Source organism: Hemibagrus wyckioides, linkage group LG13, assembly GCF_019097595.1.
Source record: "Hemibagrus wyckioides isolate EC202008001 linkage group LG13, SWU_Hwy_1.0, whole genome shotgun sequence".
NCBI classification, from domain to species: domain Eukaryota; kingdom Metazoa; phylum Chordata; class Actinopteri; order Siluriformes; family Bagridae; genus Hemibagrus; species Hemibagrus wyckioides.
The window spans coordinates 9117006-9130633 of NC_080722.1; the positions used below are offsets into that span (position 1 = coordinate 9117006).

Consider the following 13628-nt stretch of genomic DNA (forward strand, 5'->3'; position numbering starts at 1 on the left):
TGTAGAACAACTTGTTCTAATGACTTCCATCAGAAACTTACTGTCTCCGTGTCTGTGTGTCTGTGTGTGCACTAAGATTCAGTGTGACCTGTGTGTGCAGAATACAGTGTTTGCTTAGGGGGCTGTCATTGTCGATGCACCTGAAAGCATTCCAAACTGAAAGCCTTATTGAGTCCTATCTCACCAAAAATAAACAACATGGCTGGCAGATGCAGTTTGCTTATGAACAGGAAAGTGCTGCATCATCGCTCTCTGCTCCACCAAACACGCTCAGAAAAGACCTGCTGTGTAATCCGGCCTTGAAAAATATGTCACACATATCTGTGACGCATACGCAGCCAAAAGATTCTGCCTGTGTTCTACAGTTTCTTATAGAAAATATTCAGTGAATGCTATGTAGAGTCTTCTAACTGTCAGGGATTTAACCAGGTTATAGTTTATTATAACTGATATTATTACAAGTGCCTAATGATGAAACTCATCAACAAACTGGACTGGTCAGACAATACTGAAGCCCTCTATAGGTAGGGAAAGAGCAGGCTGTTCTCGTTGAGGAGGCTCCTGTTCTTTAATGTGTACTAGGGTGCTTCAGAGGTTTTACGAGACTGTAGTGGCCATTGTCATCCTGTTTGGTCTGAGGTGTGCTGGAGAGGTGGCACTGGGACTGGTGCTATGACATTGGCATTATAGGCATTTACAGCATTTGGCAGACATCCTTATCCAGAGTGACTTGGTGGTGGCAACAAACTGGGCAAGCTGGTGAGGAACGCTAGCTCTGTAGTGGGGATGAAACAGGACAGTGTGGAGGCAGTGACTGAGATTAAGATGAGACAGAAGCTGAAAGCTATCATGGGCAATTATTTTCATCCTCTCTATGATGAGCTGAGGTGACTTAGGAACCTGTTCAACCACAGATGTGTGGGCAGCTAGAATGCCCAGGCTGTAATTGCTGCAAAAGGTGTTTTTTTTTTTTTAATGAAGGCAAAGTTTGAAGAAAACATTCATCATTTCCATCAAAATTATTATTTCTAACTCTGTTCTTTTGCTATATATATATATATATTTTTTTATATCTTTATATCTATATATATATATATATATATATATATATATATATATATATATCTATATATATATATATATATATATATATACAGTAAGTGAAAAAATTATTTGATCCCCTGCTGATTTTGTACGTTTGCCCACTGACAAAGAAATGATCAGTCGGTAATTTTAATGGTAGGTATCTTTGAACAGTGAGAGGCAGAATAACAACAAAAAAAATCCAGAAAAACACATTTCAGAAAAGTTCTACATTGATTTCCATTTTAATGAGTGAAATAAGTATTTGATCCCCTATCAGTCAGAAAGATTTCTGGCTCCCAGGTGTCTTTTATACAGGTAAGGAGCTGAGATTACAGTAGGAGCACTCTCGGGGAGTGCTCTTAATCTCAGCTCATTAACTGTATGAAAGACACCTGGGAGCCAGAAATCTGCAGTCATTCAGATTCCAAACTCTCCATCATGGCCAAGACCAAAGAGCTGTCCATGGATGTCAGGGACAAGATTGTAGACCTACACAAGACTGGAATGAGCTACAAGACCATCGTCAAGCAGCTTGGTGAGAAGGTGACAACAGTTGGTGCGATTATTCCCAAATGGAAGAAACACAAAAGGACTGTCAATCTTCCTCGGTCTGGGGTTCCATGCAAGATCTCACCTAATGGAGTTTGAATGATCATGAGAACGGCGAGGAATCAGCCCAGAATTACACTGGAGGATTTTGTCAATGATTTCAAGGCAGCTGGGACCATAGTCACCAAGAAAACAATTGGTAACACACTACGCCGTGATAGACTGAAATCCATAAGAAATTCATAAGAAATTCATATTTTTTCAGATGCTTCCACAAGTAGCCTACCTGCGAGTGATGCGTAGAGATCATGTGATGTAGGGTTAGGCAAGGCTAAGCTTGCTCTGCTGTCCGCACATACTGTACCTACAGTAGGTTACAACTAGGAGCAGCAGTCCTTGCAGTAGAAGTGGCAGAAGTCATTCAAAATGAGTTGGACATTACCTCAAATACTGTAGAATTTTATTCGGACAGTAAAGTGGTGTTGGGATATATTCATAATGAAACCAGACGGTTTTATGTATACGTGAGTACAAGGCCAGAACAGTGGCATTATATTCCCTGCTGACCATGCAACACATTCATCTGCCTCAGAGTTGAAAGACTCCATATGGATTTCTGGTCCCACATTTCTTTCCCGTGCCACTTCAAAGGGTCTTGAAGACAATCAGACATACATCCTAATCGAACCTGATTCAGTTGTGGAAGTGTGTTCTAATCGCACTGACCTGACACCCTATGACTTGCCTGTTTGTCTTGGCTCACATCTATATATAAACAAACACATTTTTTGTTGTCTTTGTTTTAGAATATTTTTGATGTCTAGGTTTTCTTGATGTTAATCCTCTTGTGCTGCTTGAATTTCCCCTACAGGGAACTAATAAAGGTACATTTCATCTCATCTCTCATATTTCTATATTTCTTTATCTGACCATTCAAATAGCCTAGACCCAAACAAAATCAGAATGTCATATACCTCCCTCTAATTAAGAGCTACCGGTGTATTATGTAAAGTTTAAGACAGACACAAAATACACTTTGTGCACAATTATTAGGCAAGTTGTATTTTCGAGGATTAATTTCATTATTGAAGAATTACAGTGGTCTCGGTTAATCCAAAATGTTAAAAAAAAAACCTCAAACCCGAATATTTACGGCAATAAAAGTGAGGTTTTGGCTTCCTTCTATCTACGTGTGCCCAATTATTAGGCAACTATTAGTGTGCAGAATTATTATGCAACTAAATGAAAAACAACAAACTTATCATCTCACTTGTTTATTTTCATAAAATTTACAAATAAACATTTCTGACCAAAAAAAAAAAATTACCACTATAGCCACCCTTCTCCTCAATGACACTCATAAATCTTCCATTCATAGAGTCTGTCAGTTTCTTGATCTGTTGAGGATCAACTTTTTGTGCAGCAGCAACCACAGCTTCCCAGACACTGTTCAGAGAGGTGTACTGTTTTCCTTCACTGTAAATCTCAATAGGGTTTAGGTCAGGTGAGGAAGGGGGCCATGTCATTATTCTTTCATCTTTAAGGCCTTTACTGGCTAGCCACACAGTGGAGTACTTCGCTGCATGCAATGAAGCATTGTCCTACATAAATATCATGGCCTTCTTGAAAGATGCAGACTTTTTCCTGTACCACTGTCTTTTAAAAACTGGCAGTAGGTTTGGGAGTTGATTTTGAGTCCATCTTCACCCAGAAATGGTCCAACTAGCTCATCTTCAATAATACAAGCCCATACCTGTCCACCTTGCTCCTTGAGTCAAAGTGGAGCTCTGTGCCCATTACTGATCCAGCCACGTGCCCATCAATCTGGTTTGTCAAGAGTCACTCTCATCCTATCAGTCTGAAGAACCTTTGTAAAATCTGTCTTTAGATATTTCTTGGCCCAGTCTTCAGCTTATGTGTGGTGTTCTGTGGTGGTCAGGTTTCAGCCTTCCTTACCTTGGCCCTGTCTCTGAGCACAGAACACTGTGTACTTCTGGGGACTCCAGGTAGGTTGCAGTTCAGGAATATGACAGCACTGGAGGATAATGGGTTCCCAGTAGCTTCACGTTTGTTTCTTCTCAAATCTTTGGTAGTTAATTTTAAGTTAATCTTTTTTTCTCAACACCTTTTTTTGTGACCCTGTTGACTATTTGCAACAGAACGTCTTTGATGGTTCTGTGATCACACCCCAATATCAATCAATTTCAAGAGAGCTGCATTCCTCTAAAAGAATTTTTGACTTTTTAGAGTCAGTTCATCTCTTCTTCGGCCCATTTTTCCTGAGGAAAAAAGCTGCCTAATAATTATGCACACCTTGATATAGGTTGTTGATCTCCTTAGGCCACACCCTCTCTCATTAAACAAATACACTTCACCTGATATGCTTAAATGCAATAAGCGTTCATGTTTTTTACAGCTTGCACTTGGAAAATATGCATAAAAATGATGATTTGGTCAAAATACTCATTTGCCTAAAAATTGTGCACACAGTGTAGTGACTTTACAGCCTTCCATGGAACATTTTACATTCATATGTTGAGCCAAAATATATCTGTGCACAGAGAGATAACCCCTACAGTAGAATAATTAACACAAATGAACTAAAGATGCTGGAATTTGCTGGCAGAGGAGATGGAGTGAGCTGCTGTCCATCAACTCCATTCTTTTGAAGATAGAGGCAGCTTGGAGATGTCCAGGGCCTTATTTAAAAAAAACAAACAAAAGCATTAACTTCAAGAAAGCATGTACAATGTGATACTCTCTGGGAGACTGTGGGCATCTATTTTTGAGATACAGCTATATTTGGATATAGGATTTTTTTTTTTACAGAGATAATGATAGTGATGATAACTCATGCTTCAAGGATGTGTGCAGTGAGTCGTATCACAATTCCAATACAAATCCAATACAAATTCCTAGTCTGATATGAAGTTGTAAACCATTATGTTTATTATTTCATCATTTATCAGATTATTATAAAACATCATTTTGTTTTAAGAGACTGCATTTTATTTTCTTTAATACTTTTACATTTTAAATGTGTGACAGAATATATTTACTCATTGTTGGCAACTTATAACCATTAAAACCCAATACTGATTTAGTTTCAATACAAGACAAAAGATATATATTTTAATTCAGTTTATAAATCATGTTTGGCAATGTTGCATTTTTTATATTTAGAAGTTTTTAAAAACCTTACTTGGGGGTAAATGTGTTTTTTGTTTTAGAGGGTGGTATCAGTTAAGGACAATCCCAAGCATTGGCATGTCTGTGAGAGCGCATGGCACCACTGGACAGAGATGAGTTCGAGGCATTAGCGGAAGCCTGTCTTAGACGGCAGGACCTTTGAGGATAAAGCGGTGCCCCTCTCAGAAGCAACACATCCTTCACAACCCCTCGGAAGCGTTTACTGACGAAGCAGTAGAGGAAGAAGTTCACAGCTGTGTTAAGCATGGCTAGCATGTTGGCTAGGTCATATGCCAAGTGCACGCGCCAGTCTCTGTGCACAGATGCCACATAAAGGTGGTAGAGCACTACGGCTGTACGGGGTGCCCACAGCAGTGCAAACACAGAGGTGATGGCAAAAAGCATTGCTGTGGTTTTTCCCAGCCTGCTTACTGATGTCAGCTGCTGCTGCCTGCTTTCGTCCTGACACCGGTGCTGCCGCCTTCTGAGACGCAGAACAATGAGGGAGTTGAGCACCAGGAAGATACTGCATGGCAGGAAGTAGATGATAGTCACATGGGCCCATATGAGGGCGAAATCAACTGCACCAGGTGGGCGGCTCACCCTCCACATGTCTGACCACCAGAAAAAGGGCACACCCGATGCCAGTGCCACTGCCTGGACTGCAGCGACGATGCGCCGAGCCCGTGCTGGGTAACTGATCTGACGATGGAGCAGTGGATGGCACAGTGCAACGTAGCGATCCACAGTTAGAGGTACAGTGGCCCAGATAGAAGCATGATTAGCAGCAAACTCCAGCACGCTGACTGACCTCAACAGAACGGCGGGCACCTCGCGGTGGAACACAGCAGTCTCCAGTAGGAACCCCACAAAAATGATGAAGAGCTGGCTAAGCAGGTCTGAGCTGGTCAGTGCCATCAGGTAGACGTACAGGGACTTCTGGGTGCGTGCAGTCAAACGGGACAGAGCCACCAGTGTTAAGATGTTCACTAGAAAAGAGAAGCAGTAATTATAACAGAGGGCATACAGAATGAGAAAACAGAGAAAAGTGAGTAAGGAATGGGTTATTCTAATGTACTGAGGGAATTTCTCTCTGTATATTTTTGTGCTTTTCAGTAATATTCCAAATTTTGGCAAATTATACATTTCCCTTCATGTCCCACATTGAAAAAGTACAGGTCTGCTTTTACCAAGGTTCATATATAGCATCAATTCCCAGGCAAGAGAAAATAAACTACCAACAGCCATTGCAGGGTCAAATATTGATCACGCATATCACTTATATAATTATTATAGGTCTTGTTATACACCCAGAATTATAAACTGTACCTTCTCTTAGGTTTAGCACCAAAGGGAACTTACTTCTAACCTGAACATTGAACCACACACATTCTGTGACTGCTCCTCAGGCCTGTGTTTTGTTATAGACATTTTTTAGATAAATTGTGTTTACAGTTTCTGAGTCCTTTTAAGTAAACATTTGGAATATCTTTTTGATATTAAACCACATTATTGCAATGACATTAAACTGCAGCTCCAGTTACAGTTGATCTTTCCTGTGCATTTCTGAATTGCAGTATTATGTGTGATGTTTAGAATTATGCAATCATTTTTGGCTGTTTACTTGAAGGGTGCCTGACTGACTGTATATTGTGGCAACAATGCCAGTCACTCCCCACCCTAATGTGTGTGTGTGTGTGAATCTCCCCTCCCCTTTTTCTAAGATGTCATCATTGTTCACTGTCATCTCAGATGTCAATACCATTATATCATAATTCTTAACAATTTGGAAATAGTTTCACAATACGACAGCATCAACAGGGTATGGGGGCTAGTAGGAGAGGGTTTGGTTGTTTTGGTTGTTGCACATGAGGAGATCATTCTAGTTTAGAGGGAATCCTTTATTGTTTTATTGTTTTCAGGTATTCAGGACGCCTCCTGATCTCCATGTACAGCTTGCAGTATTATAGGGAATAAGTAACAGCCTGAACCATCATTTGCTGTCTCTTATTTGGAAAAAGTCATAACCTCACAATATTTTTTGATCTTTGTTGAAGTTGTGGAGCATCTGAAAACATATGAAGGACATGTCAGTTGTTGCCTATATGTAGAGAAGAAGCAAAAGCTACCTTTTACTGTTTTGCATTTATAACTAACTAGCTAAACAATGTAACTACAGGCGTATGATGAATCAAGTGGTTGTGTGTTCATTTTTTAGCTAATAAATAACATGATATGTTCAAAAGTTAGTCATTACTATTAATGAATGTTCTACGCTACAGAGAACACAGTTAGATTTAATAGCCAACTGGTTAAACAACCTAAATTAGAAATGTGATAAATAAGGTGTTTGTATATTTACTTGCTAATAGACATCATAATATAATTTAATCATAACTGTTGAGTATTAGCTAGATGGCCAAGTCTCTCTCTCACACACACACCAGATAAGATTACAATAAAGAAAGGAAAAATAAAGTCGTGTAGTTGCATATGTGGGCACTGGTGGCTCAGTGGTGGGTTTCTTGCCTACTACGTGGAAAGCCTGGGTTCAAACCCCAGCCACTGGATGCAGTGCTGATCCCAAGCCCAGATAAAACGGGAGGGTTGTGGCAGGAAGGGCACTGGGTGTAAAACCTGTGCCAAGTTATTGTGTGGACCAGTTGGTCTGCTGTGGTGACCCCTCACACTTGTAGGGAGCAGCTGAAAGCTCAACAGCTGCATATGTGGTAATTGGTGTAGGCATAATATTGTCTCCAGAATGATGATGGCATTTTGGTTTCAGGAAATTATTGCAGAAATCAACAAAATTAAGGTATTTACACTAATGTTGTTATTAAAGCCAAATTAACCCTTTATAAATGTTTAACCAATGCTGTGTGAAGTACAAACAGAATAAAACAGTCACACACACACATTTACAGGCTCATATAATCCCCATTTCTCATGTTTTCTTGCAAATATCAATATACGTTTTGTATATATTATATCAAAACTATATAATATAGTGGTGGTAATACTGCAAATAATAATAAAAAAATCTTTTCTCTACAGGTTTGATTCAGACATGGAAGATTTATTGATACAATTACAATTAATAAATAATTGGGCATTTAAATTGTTCACAAATGATCCAGATGCTCATGTTTCTTACCTGGAAATCCCACACACAGCAAGATGCTGTAGTAGATAACAGGGATGTAGCCAAGAACACACTCTGATCTTTGGTACTCGTCAGTGTTTGGCTCCTGCTCCTGGTGGCCTCGCACCGAATCATTATGCCAGTCAGTCATGGCCCTTAAGATTCTCCTCTGCCAACATAGATAATGGGTAGAGAACTGTAAAATGGTGCATCATTAACTTATGAATTGGAATCATAGTAATCCATTTTAATTCCATAATTTATAGAATATTCACACATTACATTTTTATTTATACTGCTGTACTTACATTACATTATACGTTAAACTTTAGAAGTTCGTTTTTACATAGTTTGTCTAGTTTATTTATGTAATTTTTTTATTGTATTTTCATTATTTATTATTTAGTATGTCTATTTTTTAACTAACTTTATTTATTCTTATCTTCACTGTTGTGTGTTAAGGAACTAGCACAAGAATTTTCTTTGGAGTCAATATAATAATATTTATAAATATTTATATATTGGTAATGGTTGCAATGAAATATCAAGAACTAATGGGACAGTAAGTCAGATTTGGTACTTGCGAAATAACTGGTATATAATGTAATCAAAAGTCATAGACTGGCTCGATGGCACAGTGTGGATGTGACTGAATAATACAGGAACGGATCAATTATCAGCCTGCCATTTTCTGCATACGGCTCCACTCCATTCACTGCGTAACTTAATCTACTGAAGACAGTGTAAGATAATAACAATAGGATGTAATTCAGTATCATTGCTGTGTTCTGAAACTGTCAACGGGCTCATGTGCTAATTAGTGTGAATGCAGTTAATATTCAAGTGTGAACTCATAGCCATCTTGTGTAGATGAGGACAACTGTTTTAAAAGCTGAACCTGTGTCTGATTATTATCAAACATATAACAAGCATGTACTTCAATTTGTCTTTTGCATAATTCTTTAAAATAGCATGATCAAAATGAGCTGATAAGGCACCATCAGTCATTTAATGAACAAATCCTGGCAATGCTTGAACACTCACAAACACAAACGCTCGGTTACTCCATCATCTCCTAATGAGATTTTGCCTCCCTTGCCCCTTCCTGCTGCGCTAGGGAATAAGAAAAGAAGTCATGCTTCAATATTAGTTATTTGCTTTTCACGAATGGCCTGGTTCGTATTTTTCTTTTTAATACTGTACAATCTGCAAAAAAAATCTCCATCGTCAAGGCATATAGATGAGGTGATAATGCATCTCTTGGAAACAGGTCTACTAGAGTGGCTTAAGGGCCGGTGATTATAGCAGTGAAGAGGAACCATTAAAACTAAGCACCAGATAGAAAGGTAATTCATTCCCTCGCACTGGCATACAGACAATGTTGTTCAGATTTACAGCCTGGGATATTGTGCTTTATTGCTTAGGAAGACAGAATCACAAAGGCAGGATGAAATTGAAATAGCAGCAATGATCATTCAGCTGTCTTCATACAATTTATTTTTCTATGTCAAGCCTCCAGGGCAGGAGGTTTGGGGTTGAGAAGATTACTGTGGTTAATGTGCACAAATCCCATTCCTTGACTGTGAAGAATCAACGGGTCAATATTTTCTATACCATAAGAAGTGCATTTTCAATCAAAAACTAATTTTTCCTTATGTTCTTTCTGCTCTACAGTATATATACTGTACAAGATTTATGGACTACATTAACTTCAGTGGTCATACAGTACAGATTTGCATCAATAAGTCCTTGGGCACTAATTATCACCAGAGCTAAGTGTTAAGGGTCTCATTTGTTCACGCTAGCAACACACAGGCTCTACAGCACCAAATTACTTCGAGGTAACAGCAAGGCAAATGAGTCCATTTCTGAATTATTTAGATTAAAAACAGGGATTGTTGTGGGGAATTGCAGTAGAATTTAACAACCTTGTATCTTAAATTGTGAATGTCAAACAGGAATAATGTGGAGCTGTGAAATCCCAAGTCTGCTTGCTAGAGATGGGTTTGTTCAATGCAATTTTCACATCTATCACACATTTTAAAATGTGTTAACTTAGTAAGGTAAACATAGCACATGTGTGGTGCTCATGTGGGACCTGGGGCAGGTTATTACATGTGACTACTGCTATTATACATTCCCCTGAGAAATCATCATCAATCACACATGTTGAGCTAGTTCGAATCTCCTGATGATGACCTGCCATTTGAAAAATTTGGGATTATAATTTATAGTCACACAGTCAGGGGTGTATTCAGAGTTGGCTTGGAGACTAAAGTTCAAATGTTACATCAGCATTTACTCGGGGAAAGTTACTGGTATTCAGAGTTGGGTTATGCACCTTATTGGTTTTGGAGACTATGCAAATGACCTGTGTACCTGTGCAAAAATAGACCACTTAAAATAGAAAATAAAAACACATGAATATGATGATGTGGTGTATAATGAGAACAAGAATAAAATGCCAAGCACTGAAATAAACATTTGATAGGATTCAAGTATACTGTCAATGTATATGCATGTGTATGCCTAGTTTATACGTCTTCCCTTTATGCAACTGACTGCTAAGTAAAAGGTCGATCTACTTTGTCAGTCAACATTTTCTATCCCGTATTGACAAGCTTCAAGGAAAGTTCTTGTCCTTAAAGGCAGTGACCTACTGTAACTGACAAACCCCTGTCCGATGAGGTCTGTTCATTTAACTGCATGCACTCTGTAATCTGAATGGTTCCACATAAATATGGACATTCAACCTATTGAATTTAAGATGCTGACGTAAATTGCAAACTCTTAATGCAGCTCTTTGTGTGTGTTTCCTTCTCCGCTTTAATGATTAGAACTAAAATCTGCATTACTCTTTTTTTTCTTTCATCTATTGGATGAAGCACATAGTTATTAGCCATAAAAGGTCATGCGGAATAACTCGGATAAGATGTGCAGGGCTTCAGAGTATCTCTGGAGCTCGCAGTGGACTTCACAGCCAGTACTGGACAAGGGCAATGTTTTCTTACCCTGCACCAGTTCACATGCTTGGAGGCATCCGTGCTTAATTCTATTTGAACAGGAAAGCGGTGGCTTAAACATGGGAAAAGCAGTTCAAACTGAGTTCTGTATTTGCAGCTGTGAACTGATGCACTCGGGCACTTTTATAATCCCTCTGGGAATCACTCCTATATTACTATACTATAGCAGTCCATGTATTTTTAAATACTATGGTGTGAGACCTGTAAGAGCATGAACGCCTTGTGCCATCACCATTAATAACATATAACAGGAGGCTAAATGGTGTGAGGACAGACTTGCCTCAAATCGCTCGCCATATCATTAACACATAGAAGGTGCACCATGCCAGTGGAATTGTTCTGAGCCGAACAGAATTGTCTGGGGATTAACATGTAGGCTATGATGAGTCAACTGGGACAAAGCCAGAGGTAGAATGCAGTGAGCACTATCTTTAGTCTTTCTACTCCTACCAGCTTTCTCAATTATTCATGCCTGAAACAATAACCAGGCTCAAGGGCAATGGGATAACTATACGGTCCCTATTAGTATGCATAGCAGGAAAAGAGTTGAAGCGCACCGGCTTTTTAATGAATGATAGATAATGTGAGTTTCCACTTACAGTACTAGAGCTCTGTTTAACAAATGGTTTAAATTGGTGTACTCTTACATGGCTACTTCAGATCACACTACAGTAGTTCAAACAGATTTAACAATATCTGATAATATCATTCTGCTGTTCATTTACTCTAAACAGTTTAGATAACTCACAAATGGCACAACAATGTTTTTATTGAATTCATTGATCCTTTAACGATTTTGCATTCTGGTCCTGAGCCAACTAAGCAGACCTAGAACAATCTATGTCCTTCACCATGTTTTACATTTGACGTGAGGTTTTGGTGTTTTGCAGCATTCTAAGAGCTTTATCTTTATCTTCAACTTGGCTTCAGACTATGGACCATCCAACATCACATAGTGCTTTTTTCTGTAGTAGTGCTTTCCTCTGTGATAAGCTTCAAACACTGCAGCTTTTAGTGTTTTCCTTTTGGTAGTCTATGATTTTTTTCAGGTGCAATGGATTGTAAGTGATGTCTATAGATCCATCAAGGTTGCCTCTCGGCTTCATTACTTTGCTTTTGAGGGCCACCTGCTCCTCAGAAGATTTTTGTAAACCTGAACTCAAAGGTAAGGGATTTGTTGTGCTAAATATCCACAAAAGTTTTGAAATGGTAATGGAAAATACTACTGAACACGATGTATTCTTTTAAAAAGGGTGCTTTGAATAGTTCATAGTTAGATGCTTGGAAAAAAGGTTTGTCATAGTTTCAGTGAATAGTGTTTGAATAAGTTATACCTGTAAGAGCTTCTGATAATTTCGTAGATTAAATGAACATCAGGTTTAAACCAGACAACTTTGAAGCTTCACAAACCTTTATAAAATATTCATATCTGGCTTAACAGATTGAACTGAACAATATTCTAAGGAGTGACGTTTCACAACTAACAGAAAGTGACCTTTGGAATCATGCCATGCTCTGAGTGGACATTAAAATGACATAACACAGGAGATGGCCCCGAGGTGTCATATCGCTATCTAATTTTTAGCACAAATCATTTTAGTGAAGCTGGAATGTTTTGAAAGACTTTTGCTTGGAGAGTATAAATAGTCAGCGATAATGCTGATATAAATCACCTCCTCCTAAACAGAACTCTCACTATATTAACACTTACATCCCATTTGTTTTAGCTGAAGCAGAAGCACATAGGCATCTATATCAGCACACGTTTATATTTACATTTTCTATCATATATGCGTTTACATTCTACATATATATTTACATGGACAGGAAAAAAAATGAGACATAGCAGATTTACCCCCTCCTCTTTAAAAAAAAAAACACATACCATTTATACCACTGCACAGAACACCTCATTTATCATATTGTGTATTTTTGTTCTGTCTTTATAGAATAAAACTTCATGCTGGATAAACTCCAAAAACTACACATTCAAATATACACAGTCAAATATTTAACATAAAACATGACTATCAACTTTATCTGAACTAAATGAAAAGTATTTACATTGAATAACAGTTAGTGAAGACAGAAATTGTGCTTAATAGCAAGTTGAGCAGTGTAATGGATAGAGAGACAGGCCTTCTTACCTTTAGGGCCTGACACTGGTCCCCACATGTATGAACTTAAGGGTCCTGAGTCCTGTTATTGCCAGATCCCCTACCCAGGAATATGAGAGAAGGGTGAGACTAAAGAGATTAATGGAGAGACAAGGTACTCACATTGTAAGCACATCACTGCAGCCTGGAAGCCAGCAAGTGAGAAAAGGACAGGAACTGGAGAGCCGAGGGGAGGAGAGAGTGTGAAGAGCTGGAGGAAGGGATGGGGAGGGGTGAGTACGCACAGGGCTGAAATGTGTGAAGGAAAGATGGTGAAAAAAGGGAAGAAGAAAAGACAGGAATAGTGAGGAAGTGAAGTTTTCCGGGTGATGGAGTCGTGACGCCAAGACAAGCTACACAGGGAAATGCTTATAATCCTAGAATTATAGAACTGGTCACCTGGAACAGTGGATGATTCTGCAGTGTGAGGTATCCAGTTGCTTTCAACTTCTTCAGCATTCTGAACCAGAGACTTAAGGGCAA

General features: G+C 38.8%; 1 protein-coding gene across 3 annotated transcripts; it reads right to left on the reverse strand.

The window, feature by feature from the left end:
- Positions 1-1329: 1329 nt before the first annotated feature.
- On the reverse strand, positions 1330-13401 carry gpr142 (G protein-coupled receptor 142). 3 transcript variants are annotated; one of them, XM_058405578.1, is made up of 4 exons: positions 13137-13313; positions 7979-8135; positions 4838-5813; positions 1330-4334 (listed from the first exon to the last, which is right to left on the reverse strand). In XM_058405578.1, the coding sequence occupies exons 2-3, from the start codon at positions 8115-8117 to the stop codon at positions 4879-4881; spliced, it is 1074 nt and encodes a 357-aa protein (XP_058261561.1). In that variant the 5' UTR covers positions 8118-8135; positions 13137-13313; the 3' UTR covers positions 1330-4334; positions 4838-4878. The 3 variants fall into 3 exon arrangements, with proteins under 3 accessions (XP_058261561.1, XP_058261563.1, XP_058261560.1); XM_058405580.1 differs by lacking the exon at positions 1330-4334 and having other exon boundaries at positions 4569-5813; positions 13269-13401; XM_058405577.1 differs by lacking the exon at positions 1330-4334 and having other exon boundaries at positions 4572-5813.
- Positions 13402-13628: the final 227 nt, after the last annotated feature.

Bases quoted from the DNA above. Each gene is read 5' to 3' on its own strand.
- gpr142 (XM_058405578.1), bottom strand. From the start codon at position 8,117: ATGACTGACTGGCATAATGATTCGGTGCGAGGCCACCAGGAGCAGGAG. The intron at 5,814-7,978 runs GTAAGAAACATG...TCTCTTTTCTAG, and splicing joins GCTGTGTGTGGGATTTCCAG to TGAACATCTTAACACTGGTG.